At 34.2% G+C, this 16,051-nt stretch overlaps 3 protein-coding genes across 3 annotated transcripts; 2 read left to right on the plus strand and 1 right to left on the minus strand.

The window, feature by feature from the left end:
• LOC109231413 (single-stranded DNA-binding protein, mitochondrial) lies at positions 1,671-4,897 on the plus strand. The gene is made up of 6 exons (XM_019397079.1): positions 1,671-1,795; positions 1,971-2,158; positions 3,145-3,353; positions 3,428-3,528; positions 4,312-4,371; positions 4,578-4,897. The coding sequence occupies exons 1-6, from the start codon at positions 1,723-1,725 to the stop codon at positions 4,592-4,594; spliced, it is 648 nt and encodes a 215-aa protein (XP_019252624.1). The 5' UTR covers positions 1,671-1,722; the 3' UTR covers positions 4,595-4,897.
• Positions 9,947-10,510, plus strand: LOC109231738 (wall-associated receptor kinase-like 20). Its single transcript, XM_019397372.1, has one exon. The coding sequence runs from the start codon at positions 9,947-9,949 to the stop codon at positions 10,481-10,483; it is 537 nt and encodes a 178-aa protein (XP_019252917.1). The 3' UTR covers positions 10,484-10,510.
• On the minus strand, positions 15,068-15,556 carry LOC109231740. The gene has a single exon (XM_019397373.1). The coding sequence runs from the start codon at positions 15,554-15,556 to the stop codon at positions 15,068-15,070; it is 489 nt and encodes a 162-aa protein (XP_019252918.1).

The raw sequence follows: 16,051 nt of genomic DNA on the forward strand, positions 1-16,051 counted from the left end.
ACTTTTGTTTTATTCTGTCCATACTTGTGAAACTTAATATGACGAAGATTTACGACCCTAGAACATATAGATCAATGTGCTTTACGAAAATAAACTCGTTTCTCAAGCTCTAAGGCCAACTAAAGAATTATTCAACTAGTGATGATAGTACATTAATTTATTTTGTCAATGCCCATTTGTAACACTTCAATCTTTCTTTTTTTTTTTTGAAAAATTAATTGTTATTCATGAACAAGTAAATAAGGAACATTTATGGAAATTCCAAATTGAAACTATGGCTTAAGAATAATGATAATATCATAGAGAAATAAGTCGCGAGAATTGTTGCATCAACGATTGAAATGGTTATGTATGTAATGTTCTTGAAGATGACTATTCCTCTACTATAATTAATTTTTACTGTTTGAAATAGGTTTAGGCATGGAGCTAAGCCACATCGAGAAGTATAACCGAGACAAACGCGAGTCTGAATTGATGAATTGATAAGGTTTGAATTTAAGACTTGTTAATGTTGCAACCAATACTCTTAACACGTTAAACATTGGCATTATTGGTCAATAAAAGAAGGTCTTATTAATTATCTCACACATTTAGCAAGGGTAAATTTTAAAAATAGCCAGATTTACAACTGGTCGTTCAAAAATAGCTCAATTTCAAAAGTAATCGAAATTTAGCCACTTTTTATATAAAGATAAATCTGAGCGAAGACACTGTTCAAAACCCGGAAAATACTCCAGTATATTATGCTGGAGTTCCAGCATAAGTATACTTGAACTCCAACATATTATACTGGAGTTCCAGAATTGTATGTTGGAACTCCAGCATAATATGATGGAGTTCCAGCATAAGTACACTAGAACTCCAGCATAATATACTGGAGTTCCAGCAAGTATATTGGTCCAGTATAATATACTGGAGTTTGGAGCACCGGTGCTCCAGTCTCCAGTATAATATACTGGAGCCAGCAAAGTATACCGGTCCAGCATAATATGCTGGAGTTCATACACAAGTGCACCGAACTCCAGTATATGATGCTGGACCGGTCTCTATTGCAGCAAAATAGTGACTATTTTTCATTGACTTGGTAAATGCTGGCTATTTTTGATTGACCAGTCCGAAAACTGGCTATACCGTGCTATTTTTACATTTAGCAAAGAGTAGGAGAAGTCTAATTAAACAAGGGATTAAATTATATTATATAAAATAAATATAATATAGCATAATTAGGTAAAGATTCAATTAAACAAAACTGATAAAGGCGAGGACCATTTTAAAAGTCGAACTTGTCAAATGAAATTCAAAAATAGCCAGATTTACAAGTGGTCATTCAAAAATAGCCACAATTTCAAAAGTCATTGAAATTTAATCACTTTTAATGAAAAGATAAATCTGAACGAAACACGCTCAAAATTCGGAACATACTCCAGTATAATATACTGCAACTACAGTATATTATACTGGACCGGTCTTTGTTGCAATAAAATAATGGCTATAACTTGGCAAACGCTGGCAGTCCGAAAACTGGCTAGCCCGTGCTATTTTTGACTAAAATTAGGGCAAGACAAACGAGAAGCAAATTGGTGCTTAGTACTCGGGTCCATACAGGCAAACTCTGCCTGGCCCAAGGTACAAACCCGACCCGTATGAAGTGTGTATAGCGGTAAAACTAAAACCCTCCTTGTCCCCTAATTCTCCCGTCTCTGAGTTCCGTTCAGCTTAAAAATGAATTCAATGGCTGCTAAAATCGTCAAATTTTTACGCGTCTCTCCTGCCACAACACCCTGTTCTTCCCTTGGTAAACAATCACACTTTCATTGTATTTATTCATTTTGTTTATTACTGATTCTTGTAATAGTACTTGTTAAATTGAAGACATAGGTTCGAAAAAGAGGATTTTGACCGAACAGTTGGTGGCCATTCTGAAAAAGTAGTTTTCTTTATGATAATGGTTGTTTTATTGCATTTTACAGTCATGGGTGTGCAAGGAAGCTCTAGGTTGTGTTATTCAACTGGTACATTTCTTAGTGATGACGATGGGCCTGTAAGTAATAAAGAAGCTATAGAAATTGATGATGATGATTTTCTTCCCGCAAAGCCCGATTTGCAGTTGCAAAGTGTGGATCCCAGAAAGGGCTGGAATTTTCGGGGTGTGCACAAGGTATGTGCTCTTGTTGAAAGCCCTATAAGCGTATTGAAGTTGAGTCATAAATTGTGTACAAGTAGAAGTCAAAGAATGAATGACAAGAAGGCTAACATGTTGTACAAGTATATGTTAGTTTTATGAGCAATTTTCTACTCCTATTTGATTAGATTGTGTTCTTTAAGTGTTTAATCTAATTTTATTCCATTATCTTATTACACTGACTTTTGTTTTGCTCTTTGATCATTCTGAGTTTGCACTAAAAAATTGTTGCAACCGACTCCATATGAGGCTTGGGTGCATAGGTAGATCCAGAATTTAACTTGATAGGCTTCAACCTTTAAGGGGTCGTTTGGTAATAGGGATAAGGATACTAATCCCTGGATAGAATTTGGGATTGTATTTATCCCATGTTTGGTAATGGGTATTAGCTAATACCGGTATAAATTTTTACCAAAATGATGGTATTAACTATCCTATATAGAAGGCGGGATAGCTAATTCCATGGAATATCCTTGTCTATCCCACAATTGAACTAAATGACCCATAAGGTTCTTAGCATTGATCTCACTGTACTTTTAACAGTACTGGTTTAGATCTAGTATTTGTTGAAATTTAAGTAGGTTTTCACATATATATATTTATGTTCTGTGTTGGAGATATGATCCTGAAGAGCTGCATTCACACTGCTTGGGTAAGTACAACCTTTTGGTAGAAATTAAAAGGAACTTGGTTGAGAATGAAGCTATTTTAGTTAAAGATATATTTGACAGGAATGATGGAAGCTGGAGTTGAAATGCGATTTCTGAACAGTGTTTTTGTTTGAGAAATCCCATCGCTCCAAAACCATAGCCAAATAAAAGAAACTGTCAGATTATCTATTTTGGTTTCCTAACATAAAATGTTAAAGATGTGTCATATTTTATCTTTTCAATTTTTGTTCGTTTTGTTTTTTCGGGTAACCGAAAGACCAATTTAAAGGCAGGATATTTTTTTTTTGACAGGCTATTATATGTGGCAGAGTTGGGCAATCTCCCGTGCAGAAAATATTGAGAAATGGCCGAACTGTAACTATCTTCACAGTTGGAACAGGTGGCATGTTCGATCAGAGAATCACGGGAGACAGAAACTTGCCTAAGCCTGGTCAGTGGCATAGGGTCGCGGTGCACAATGATATGCTTGGGCAGTACTCCGTTCAGCAACTTACCAAAAAGTAAGGCACCTTTTTTTCCGTCTATATACCACATTTTGTTTCTCGTTTATTCTCTAATGTATATGTTCTATCAGCTCCTCAGTCTACATTGAGGGTGATATTGAAACCAGAGTCTATAATGATAGTCTCAGCGGTGAAGTTAAAAGCATACCAGAAATTTGTGTGCGCAGAGATGGTAAGTCCTTATGTTTATTGTAAGCCCACGTGGTTTGTCATATTTGAAGATGTGGGTGTCTAACATTGCATTGAATGGTACTCCTTGCACCCTATATTATGTGATTATTTCATTGGACACAGATATTTAGAAACACATTTAGAAATTTATATCAGACTTGCATGATTTACTTATACTTGTCGAAGGAAAGATTGTTTGAGGAAGAACATCAAATGATGTTTTAGCCATGAATATGTTTTTTTATCTTTAAATTTTGAATGTTATAGGAGTATATTCTAAGGTGTTGTCAAATCTTGTATGGTGTTACAAGATGGAGATGCATTACTGAAACTTTTGGATAAAAGGAGTGTTAATTTGTCACGGTATCCTGCGAGTTAGAGCTGCCATTCATTATATCATCTTATATCTTTTTCCCTGTTCATAAGTTTTGGTAACCACATATTAAAGTAAGATAGTAGTTTATTTTGGGAATTAAAAGTTGAACCATTGCATCAATCTGGAGACTTTGAACTGGTACAAGTAAAATAGAAAGCATAACATTGAAATCGAGTTTGAGGGAGTAAATGTGCTAAACAGCTTTTGAGATGTTACTCTGCTTTAGATTCTGTATCTGATCACCTAATAGTTTCATAAATACGAGATAACCGACATAAAAATATACTGCAAAATAATTATTTAATAATACATAGCTGCCACCTGCTGCTGCTGTATTATTGTATGAAAAACTGCGTTGTCCGTGAATCAGATGTTAAAAGCATCTGATGTTATACAATTTTTTCACAGGGAGGATTCGGCTTATAAAAGGTGGTGAAAGTGTCAGCAGTATCTCTATTGATGAGCTCCGTAAGTTTTCTTCTGTTATATAAAATTGTTTATTCTTCCTTCTCAACAAAAAATAAATAAATTTGTTCTTGAAATTTGTGAGCTTTGGGCTATAGTACCAGATTTGTTTCCTAAATCAGATTCCCTTTGTCACGTTTGTTTTTCATGAAATATTGGTTCTTCCCTTCTGTTGCTTTTATTGGAATTGTACTTTCTGTTATTGGCAGGAGAAGGATTGCTGTAGAAGCTCATTGGTAAATTTATCCACATATAGCAAGCAGTTGGGAGTGGAGGAAGCAGCTGAGGAGTAACGTGTTGTTTGAAAAATATTCTGCAGTGACATAAAAGTATTTTCTGTTCCAACTGTCACTTGAATAATGTCAGATATTACTTTGCCTTCCAACGACTAGTGTCCATCTTCTCTCGCTTGTATTTTGTTCAGATATGTACTAGTGTAAATTTGTTTCTGCTTCGCCCATGGCTCATCTTAAACTCACAGATCTTTCCATCTTCACTTCTATCTCAATCTCAGCCTTTCCACGGCCAACTACAATGAAAAGCTTCTTCCTTCCGGAGGAAGCCTTGCTCTAATTTCTCTTTTGTGACAGCAATAGAAACTTAGTTTTCCTGATCCATCAATTTCCTCTGTTACTTATTTATCATGTTTCATGAAAATAGCATTTAGCCTTCACACACGTGTAAGAGAAAGGTAGAAGTTAAAACTGGATTTGGATGTTAAAACTATATTTTGAGGTTGGTTATTTCTCATTCTCCAGAAATATGGGGCCATATCTCATTTAAGCTTTTCTACATATAGTATATAGTCTTCTAGACTAGGGAATAATTCGAAGGGCCGTTACTAAATCTGTATTTTGTTTTTTGGTGCTCATAATTTCTGATTTTCATAGCTGCTATTGCGAGGATCCGCTTGAACAAATAGAAAAACAAATAAGTGAATCTGTTTGCAGTAAAATAAACATAGATCACATTCTCCGCTTTAGAAAATTACATTGTCCTTCTGTGTGCGTTTTTCTTTTCAATTACCTTTATGTCTCTGAATCTGATTGCCTGTTACAAAAGTTGTAGGTTTTTATTGGTAGGTTGTGTTAGAAGCAGTATGATCGCTGACGGAACATATTGAGGATGATATTTTCCTTTTTATATGGTATGGACTCTGTTTTAAAAGGAAGAATTTGGACTCGCTTGGGGCTCGCCCTGGGCCGGAGCACTCGTAAAACACCCCTGGGCTTATGTGTGTGGCTAGTTCTATGAGACTTATGCCTCTGTTAAGCTCTGGACACGCCCAGCGTACTGGGCTCGCCTAATAGAACTTTATGCAATTGTTTGTAACTAAACTTGTAAATCCTCAAATTTACTTAATAAATCGTTGATTATTCAAAATTAATTTTTTCTTAATCATAAATCATTAAGTTGAGAGTATTTTATGTTATAATTAAATTAAAATTATTGCACGTTATCCACTAAGATTGCTATGATAGTAAATTTTGAATAAATTTTTCATTTAAAAGCATTTGTTTATTAAGTTTTGTTATGTCTTTATTATATAATAGTCATAATTTTTATAATTCTTTTCCTAAATATTTTTTTTTACGTTTACGAGATACAATACTTATTAATTTAATAGCTCAGTATTAGCTAGTAACTATTTAAAAATAATTAGTTATCATAGTATAGTATGGTGAATTATGTGTCACTTTATTAACTTGTTGAAACTTAAAAATAAATGATGCTAGAGAATCATATTTAAATTGTGAATTATGTTTTTATATAAATTCTCTTTCAAATAGAAAGCATATTAATTACAAGGAATATTTAAAAAGAAATTAAATTATAATATCGAAATTCTTTCAAGATTCATTACTTCTTAAGAGATACATATAAGATTTCACATCGCATACATTACTTTTGATGTTTGAGTTGTAACGACGTTGCAGCTAATTTGCATATTATGATATATGTCATACTTTTCGTATTATTCATAGTTGAATTATAATTTATAAATATTTTAAATAGATTGTTTGTTATAATTTTATGATTTTAATGTAATTTATAATTATTTTTAATTTTATACTATCTTAAAATTAGTAAAATTTAAAGATCCGTGGGACTTACGCCTTGTCTCGTTAAAGGTAAAACGTCTCGCCTCACGCGCCTGCCTGTTAAGACATTGGGTATGGATTCAATTGACTTACAGTAATTTTAGTAAGGAGCTTATTTCAGTAAGTATTATATTTTGACCCCATAATTTAAAAGTGCAAACGGGGTTCAATGACTTAAACATAAAAATTAAAACCATCAAATTAAAATTTAGTTATGTCTTTGCATGTTTATCGCCATTTCCCCCTCACTTTCCTAATAAGTTCAATACATGTTTAACCATATCGGTCACTTTGGCACATGTATAGAAATGGTTAAAAGAGCACGTGCTAGCTAGTTTTCGGACTGGTCATTTAAAAATAGCCAGCGTTTGTAAAGTTATTGAAAAATAGTCACTATTTTGCTGCAATAAGGACCAGTCTAGCATAATATACTGGAGATTGGTGCACCTGTATATGAACTTCCAGCATAATATAATGGAGATTGGAGCACCTCTGTATGAACTTCCATCATATTATACTAGACCGATATATTATACTGGAGTTCCAGTATATTTATGCTGAAACTCCATTATAATATGCTGGAGTTCCAGTATACTTATGCTGGAACTCCAGTATATTATGCTGGAGTACTTTTCGGATTTTGACAGTGTTTTCGTTCAGATTTATCTTTACATGAAAAGTGGCTAAATTTCGATTACTTTTGAAACTGTGGCTATTTTTAAATGACCACTTGTAAATCTGGCTATTTTTGAATTTCTCCCATAGAAATGTCTCCCAAATAATGAAGTGTCGAGGGTAACTTAGTGATAAACCATGAAATGTAAAAGACAAATGTATACGCAAAAATTTATTCTTGTATCCACAAAAAGTTAGCTATATATATGTTAAATTACGGAGGTGTATATTTAGTTCAGTTTCTAAATTAGCTTTTTTCCTTTTTTTTTTTCTTTTTTGGTTTTAATACCAAATAAATGATATTACAAATATTTTCAATTTCACACAGAATCTTATATTACTCTAAAATCCCGATATTTCTTGTTAAAAATGAAGGAAATATTTATTATCCACATAACCTTTGGTGATCTGTCCTGTTCTGTCTGCTACTTTATTTAGTCCAACACAAAATTTGTATTATATAGTTTCGCATATAGTACAAAATATGCGCCATGACGTGGTTTTTCGATTTTCCCTTAAACACCCAGTAAAAGGTAGAATGATATCCCTTAAATCAATCTCTGAACAGGTAAGATGGAATTTGTGCGGTGACCTAGAATTTTATATTACTCTAACCTTGCCAGTTGCCACGCGGTGGCCAAGGAAAACATTTGATTTCTACGAAAAAAGCATATCCTGTCTGAATGAGACCAGCAGTAGTGAATATACAACTCATGGACCACTTCATTTGAGCACTTTCATTAACTTAGGATTGCTGCTCTTTCACTTATTAAATTTTTGGTCTGATTTCTCTTTCTGTTAAGATATTATGTGACAACTCAAGATCTCTTTACTTCATCTTATATTTGTGTTATATGTTTAAAGTATGTCTGCCCATTGTTTTAAAAGGCGGGAGCGTAAGGCAAGACGTTTTATAACCTCTGACGAGGCGAGGCGTAAGCCTTGAGATATGGGGCGTAAGTCCCATGGATCTTTAAATTTTACTAATTTTAAGAATTTTAAGATAGTATAAAATAAAAATAATTATAAAAATTACATTAAACTCACAAAATTATAACAAATAAGCTATTTAAAATATTTATAAATTATAATTCAACTATGAATAATACGAAAAGTATGACATATATCATAATATGCAAATTAGCTGCAATGCTGTTACAACTCAAACATCAAAAGTAATGTATTCAGTACGAAATCTTATATGTATCTCTGAAGGAGTAATAAATCTTGAAAGAATTTCGATATTATAATTTGATATTTTTCTTAAAATACTCCTTTTATTTAATATGCTTTCTATTTGAAAGAGAATTTATATAAAAACATAATTCACAATTTAAATATGATTCTCTAGCATCATTTATTTTTAAGTTTCAATAAGTTAATAATGTGACAACATAATTCACCATACAATACCATGATAACTAATTATTTGTAATAATCACTAGCTAATACTGAGCTATTAAATTAATAAGTATTGTATCTCGTAAACGTGAAAAAAATAATTATAAAAATAATTATGGACTATTATATAGCAAAGACACATAACAAAAGTTAATAAATAAATACTTTTTAAAAGAAAGATTTATTTAAAATCAACTATCATAGCAGTCTTAATGGATAACGTGCAATAATTTTTATTTTAATTATGACATAAAATACTCACAACTTAATGATTTATGATTAAGAAAAAAGTAATTTTGAATAGTTAACGATTTATTAAGAAAATTTGAGGATTTACAAGGTTAGTTACATATAATTGCATAAAGTTCTATTAGGCGACCCCAGTACGCTGGGCGTTGGGCGTGCCCGGGGCGTAAGCCCCGATGGCCAAGGCGTAAGTCTCATGGAACTAAGTCCCATACATAAGCCCTGGGGCGTTTTACGAGAGCTCTGCCCCGGGGGGAGCCCCGAGTGAGTCCCAATTCTGCCTCTTAAAAAAGAGTTTCTGCCTTTTAGGCTTTGTTTATATGTAGCTGAATGATTGGCCGCTTTCCTTGATTTGGAAATTGGCAATTGTTCATATATCATTGGCTACAAATTGCCAATACCTTTAAAGGAGAAAGAAGCGAATCAACAGACGAGTCCCAACGCTCACTTTTTTGTGCAAATTAATTTCATACATTAAAAGAGATTGAATGAAAACGTCTATTTCATACCCTTTCCATCTTAAGACTCAAGTATATTCATTTTTAGTTGTGAAAATTTTCCTTATGAAATAAGTACTAAAAGTGCAAGTTGCTCTGAATACTATGCGAGTTTGGTTGTAATTGAAAATCAAAATATTGGAGAATGTCTAGAAAAATACAGATTATAGGAGGCGAATTAAGTAACGTATTGATTAATAAAAATTTGTCAGATAAAGAAATGAAACAAACTGCGGTGGCTGATGTTAGCTGCCTTAGTAATTGGAATACGGAACCAATGAGCTTTCATTTTTGTGACGGTCTAAGTTTAGCCAATAATATCTCCTTTACATACTACGTAAATGACACTTGGATACCATTGCATCTTGCTCATCAGATAATATCAGACTCAAATATTGGCACTATGATTTTATTTTTCCTTAATAAATTAGAGGAAATTAATTTTTGCTTAACTAATGACATGCTTAGAGCTTTAAAACTATGTATAAATAGATGCAGAACTCCAGCTATTCTTGCTTCATCAAAAAACTTGTTAATTAGAAGAGTACTTACTATACTTGTTAATTAACCATGATTGCTTTGGTCTTTCTTTTTCTCTTTCCATTTGCTTCAGTCTCAGCATCTCCTAATTATATTAACTGTCCAAAATGTGGCACAATGGATGTGCCATACCCTCTTAGTACTAGTGATAATTGTGGTAACCCTAACTATAAGGTTTACTGCAACAATTACAACTTAGAGTTCTTGTCCTCTGTAGGATTCTACTACAAAATCCTCAGTATCAATCCATCTACATCTAGACTTGTTATTAGCCCTCCTTTCATACAAAAAGACTCTTGTCAATCTTCTGATCTATCCTTAGGTGGCTTAAAGATTGACGAAAACTCTCCTTTCAACATATCTTCGCGAAACACGGTTATGCTATTTAATTGTTCTGAGAATATCCTTCAGTCCCCATTGAACTGTTCTTCAACTAGCCCTTGTAGGAAGTTTGAGGAGTCGAGTCGTGAAGGAAGGAACTGTAAGAACACATTGTGTTGCAGTTACTTGAAAGATGCATCGATGACTTCTCATAGAATTAGGGTTAGGGTTACAGGGTGCACTGCCTATACTTCTTTTGTTGATTTTAAGGCTGAAGACTCTATTACTGCATGGCACTATGGCATTGAGCTACAGTGGATACCTCCTAATTAACTGAGAATGCATGGTTACAGCATGCATGGCCTTTCAACATTATTCTCAAAACTTTGTACATCTTCGTGTGTGCATGAAAGTATAGTACTCTAATAATTTGAGAGTGATGTCACGTACGTCGTTGTAATTTCTAGTCTATGGTTGTCGACTTGTCGTGTCTTTAATTTGTGCATATTCTGTATGGTGTTGAACTATATATATCCATGTATTTGCAAAGAGTTCAGCAAAGAAAAGAGACTTCTTCTCTTGCACGTATGTTTTTTATTTATTCAATCATGAGCCGTAGCGGATCTAGAATAGATACAACGGGTTCAATTGAATCCACTGTATCTAATTCAGATATTATATAGACACACACAATTCAATTACTCTAAATCCTCAATCAGCCATTGTTTGTTTAATAATGAGTTCCTTTTATCTTCTTCCATTTAATGAGCTGATGCAGTAACAATTCACCACTTGGATATAATTCGGGAACACATTAAAACAAAATTCCAAATATACGTTTGAACAGTTCGCAATGCTATATTGTACTGAAAAGTGAAAACAACTACATATGAAATATTAACTATTGCTATCATGCACGAATGAGAATATTGATAGGATGCAATGATGATAGTGATTACGACCAGTCACTGAAAAATTAAGTGATGTTGATCATAACCTCGTGTTCCTATTGTAGACCACGGAATTTACCTACACTTTTTAAGAATGTTATTTTTTTTCATTTAGGCATTTGATATCTAGAAATTTAATGTCCAACTAGTTTGAATTCATGCCGAATAAGCTCACTAAGGAGCTAATATGCTTCATACCTAGAGGATCTTAATTCACAGAATTTTAAAGCGTTTTATCACAACTAAAATTGTAATAAAATGATTCTGTAGATAAGTAACAAATGGTCTGATGTCTAATATCGGGAAATGTCGGATAAATTGTTTTTATAAGTTTGAGAATCTTTGCACTAAATGTATACATTTTAATCATTACTAGTATACGTACTCGCGCGATGCGCGGATCATATCAAAGAATATTAAATTATGATAGGGTTTATTTGAACATATTAAATTGTATTATTTCATTAAATTTTTACAATCATTTATCAATAATCAATAATATTTTTTGTGTTATTTACTTCATTTTATTTTAAAAAATTAAAGTATAACATCGCTATTATTTCTGTCTCCTGCTTTGTGCATTTTTTCAATTTATTTTATCGACAATTTTTTCTCCAGTTAGTTACCTATAATTTTTTTGTGAAAGAATTTTTTTTATTGATCTCTACCGGACAAAGTTATTTACAAATGTTATATCCCTACCATAATCTATAAGCTACTCTATCTAGCTCAACACCAAACTGTATCATCCTTGCGCATCCCTACTAGGTAGGTCTGCCCTATTAGAATCTAGTCATTTTTTTTATCTATACAAATAATTGATCCACTCTATTTCTTTCCTATTCTTTCTGTTATCTACTATAAGTTGCAGCCTGTACTTGCTATCCTCTTTAATGCTCTTCCACATCTTTGTTGGCATTGGCACTTTCTGATTCCATAGAGCTTCATTCCTTGCTCGCCATATTTCATACATTGTTGCTGTGATGATTGAGGTCACAAAACCTCTGCAGATTCTCCCCTTTATACATCTTCCTATTCTCCTCCAAATGCTCTGCATATCTGGTTGATTTAGCTTTATTCCCAACCAGCTGCATAGTTCATCAATGCATCTTCTGGAAAGCTGGCACTCGAAATACAAGTGCTGTACTGTTTCATCTTGCATTCCACATAGTAGACATGTTTTCTCCTGGCTCACTCCCATCATATGCAATCTGTCCCTTGTAAGCAGTCTCTATCTCATGATCAACCAGCCTATAAAGCAGTGTTTTGGAATATTTAATCTAATCCAAATCCATCATGCATATGGCCACTTAGGTGCTGCTCCTCTTCTCCATTGGTATCCTTCATTTACTGTGTATCTATTCATTTTCCCCTTCCACCCTTTTTTTTCCAAAGCCTGAAGTAAAGACTGTTTTGATATCACATATCTTCTTCCAATACCATGCACAATCTTGTGGTGGGTTGTATTGTCACCAATCCTTACCCTTTATGTATATGTGATTTTGCCATTTGACCCATAATGAATCACTTTTTTGCTCTATATTCCATACATATTTTGCCACTGCTACTTCATTCCATGCCAAACATTCTTGTATTCCTAATCCTCCATCTCTTTTTGGTCGGCATACTAGGTCCCATGCTACCAGTGGTGATTTGTTCGTGAAAATTTTCCCATCCCATAAGTAATTCCTACATATAGCTACAATTTCTTTCATGACCTTTTTTGGAAGAATGAATATGGATGCCCAGTATGAGTGCAGGTGTAGCAACATAGTGTTTACCAATTGAGTTCTCCCTGCATATTGTAAGTTTCTAGACCCCCATCTTTTTATCCTTACCAGAATCTTGTCTATCAGCATTTCACAATCTACTACATTTAGTTTCTTTGGTGATATAGGCACTCCTAGGTATTTAAATGGTAGTTTACCTTTCTTATATCCTGTCAGCTCACATATGTCTTCTATCTATCTTCCATTCATACTTGCACAGAAGATATTCAATTTATTTGCATTAACTGTCATACCAGATGCATTTGAAGATGACTTGAGACCCCTTAGCATGAGCAGTAATGATGCATAATTTGCTTTGCTGAATAGTATCATATCATCCGCAAAATATAGGTGTGTCATCTTCAATCCTTTGCATTTTGTTTGATAAGTAAACTCTTTCTGTTTAGCTACATGCCCCATGATTCGCGTAAAATATTCCATATAAATCACAAACAGTAGGGGTGAGATTGGGTCTCCCTGTCTTAGTCCTCTTTCCCCCTTTATTCTGCCATAGCATCGTCCATTTAAGTTTATGCTGTGGCTGATTGTTGTGATACATGCCATAATCCACCTTATGAACAGTCCAGGGAAGTTTAGTGCATGCATAATTTCCTCTACAAACTTCCATTCAATAGAATCATATGCCTTTTTCAAATCCACCTTTATTAAGCAGGTTTTAGTAGTTTGTTTCCTATTATATAATCTGACCAAATCTTGACATATCAGTATGTTCTGCACTATTGTTCTCCATGCTACAAAGGCACTTTGGTTTTGTGAGATGATGTCTGGCAGCACCATTTTCAATCTGTTACACATCATCTTTGGGATTATCTTGTACACCACATTACAACATGCTATGAGTCTATAATCTTCAACTGTTGTAACATGAGAATTTTTTGGTATGGGAGTGATCACTGTATTGTTAAGAGCTTTGAGCATTTTCACAGATTGGAAAAATTCCAGCACAGCTGCAGTGATATCCACCCCTACAATGTTCCGGCTATCCTTAAAAAATTGACTTCCATACCCATCAGGTCCTGGTGCCTTTGTCCCTTCTATATCCCATAGTACCTCTTTGACTTCCTTTTGTGAAAACTCTCTTATCAGATGATTCCTTTGTTCTTCTGAAACAATCTGTCCTTCTTTAACTATGTGGCTTGCCACATGATCTCTGTTCTGCTTGTCAGTACCCAGTAAGCTTGTATAGAATTTCCTTGAAGGTATCAGCTACTTCATCTATTGATTGGACTGTTTCTCCTTGCATGTTCTGGATTGTGAATATTCTGCTTACTGCTCTCTTTGCCTTGATCACCGAGTGGAAGTAGTTTGTGTTCATGTCTCCATATTTAAGCCATTGCACTTTACTCTTTTGCTGTAAGCAGTTTAATCCTTCTAGTATATGTATTGCTTTGTCAATTCCATCCCCTCTTTGCCTAATCTTTCATTCCTGGGATCTTTTTGTATTTTCTCTTGGCATTCTATCATCTTCTTCATGCTTTCATCTTCCTGTTTCTCTATTTCTGCAAACTTGTCTCTATTTAACTTTAGCAACACTTTTTTAAGTCTGTTCAGTTTTTCCACCACTATAAACATGTTTGTCCCCTGTATTGGTTGTCTCCAGCTTCCCTCCAGTCTTGTCATGAAGGAATTTTCCATGCTTCACATGTTGTAGTATCTGAATATCCTCATCTTAGGCGCACCTGTTCCCTCCCATTTGATTATTGCAAGACTATGATCATATACTCTTGCTGGCATATAATGAACCTCGGATGCTGGCAATTTATTCACCCAGTCATTGTTGGTGATTACCCTGTCAATTCTACTGAGCACTCTATCCTGTCCTTCATGTTTATTAATCCATGTATAAAAACACCCCGATGATTTTAGCTCTTGAAGTCCACAATGTTCCACACATTCCTTAAACTCTTTTATTTCTGCATATGTCACCTTACTCCCTACTCTATCCTCTTGATTGAGTATAGAGTTGAAATCTCCCATAATTGCCCATGCCCCTACCATTTGATTAGCTATCATTCTTATGTCTCTCCATAAGTCATCCCTTAGTGCTTGATCATTAAATCCATACACCATTGTCACATTAATCCTCTTCCCTGTGCTACTGTGAGTTGTGATACTATGAATGAGTTGTTCTGTCACCATTCCACTTTTATAGTAAAAATCTGAGGTCTCCACAATATCTATATCCTTTCTGCATTATGTTTAGAATGATTTGTAGTATAGGACCACTCTGTGCAAAGATTAAGAGCAGCTTTGTTTGCCTTAGCTCTCTTAATCTTTGTTTCCTGCTGCTTATCATTGTTACTCCCATTTGCTATTGGGGTAATGTCCCTTGCTTCCTTTTGTTGCTGTTCCTCTGGTTTCTCCTTCCCCATGTCACCCTTTGTATTGTTGTTGCCTGTTTCTTTTGTGATTAGCTCCCCTGCCTTGTCCTGCCTTAATTGCTTTCTACATTCTCTAATATCATGTCCAAAATTGCCACATACTTTACAAAATATTGGTTTCCATTCATAGCTAACCTCTTGCTCAATGATCGCTCCACATTCATTCTCAAACATCACCATGTTTGGATATATCTGATTTGGTTCAACTTCAACCAAAATTCTTGCAAATTGTAGCCTCTGCTTTTGTGTTGTTGCTATGTCCGCTTTTAGAGGGTTGCTTATCATTCCTGCAATTTTTGTTAGGGCATTTTGACCCTAGTACTTGATATCCAAATTCATCAATCTAATCCACACAGGAATTTTATCAACCACCCGCTTATCAAATTTAATGTCCGGTGACATAATACTAATCCATGTTCCACACGACCATTGTCAGGACCCAATTCCATTATAGGCCGTGATGGCGCACAACATTGTGGTTAGGCAAGCTAACACTGATCAATTAGTGATTTTTCATTTTAGATAAATTTGTAAACAATGGCTTTTTCCTTATTTAAAAAAGAAGATTTAGGAGTTTGCAGTTTTAACATAAATAAATGGAAGCAATCAGTACGAATCGTAATCATGTGAACAAATCAAAACCATAAGTCTACTAATGTAGCCAAGACCTAGTATCACAAGTATGTGGGCAATCTAGTATAATGTACAAAACAAATGCTAGCCTACTGCCTGAAAGGAAATAGACTGAAAATAAAGCATAAGAGAGACTCCAGCTGCTGT

This window comes from Nicotiana attenuata, chromosome 8, assembly GCF_001879085.1.
Source record: "Nicotiana attenuata strain UT chromosome 8, NIATTr2, whole genome shotgun sequence".
NCBI lineage: Eukaryota > Viridiplantae > Streptophyta > Magnoliopsida > Solanales > Solanaceae > Nicotiana > Nicotiana attenuata.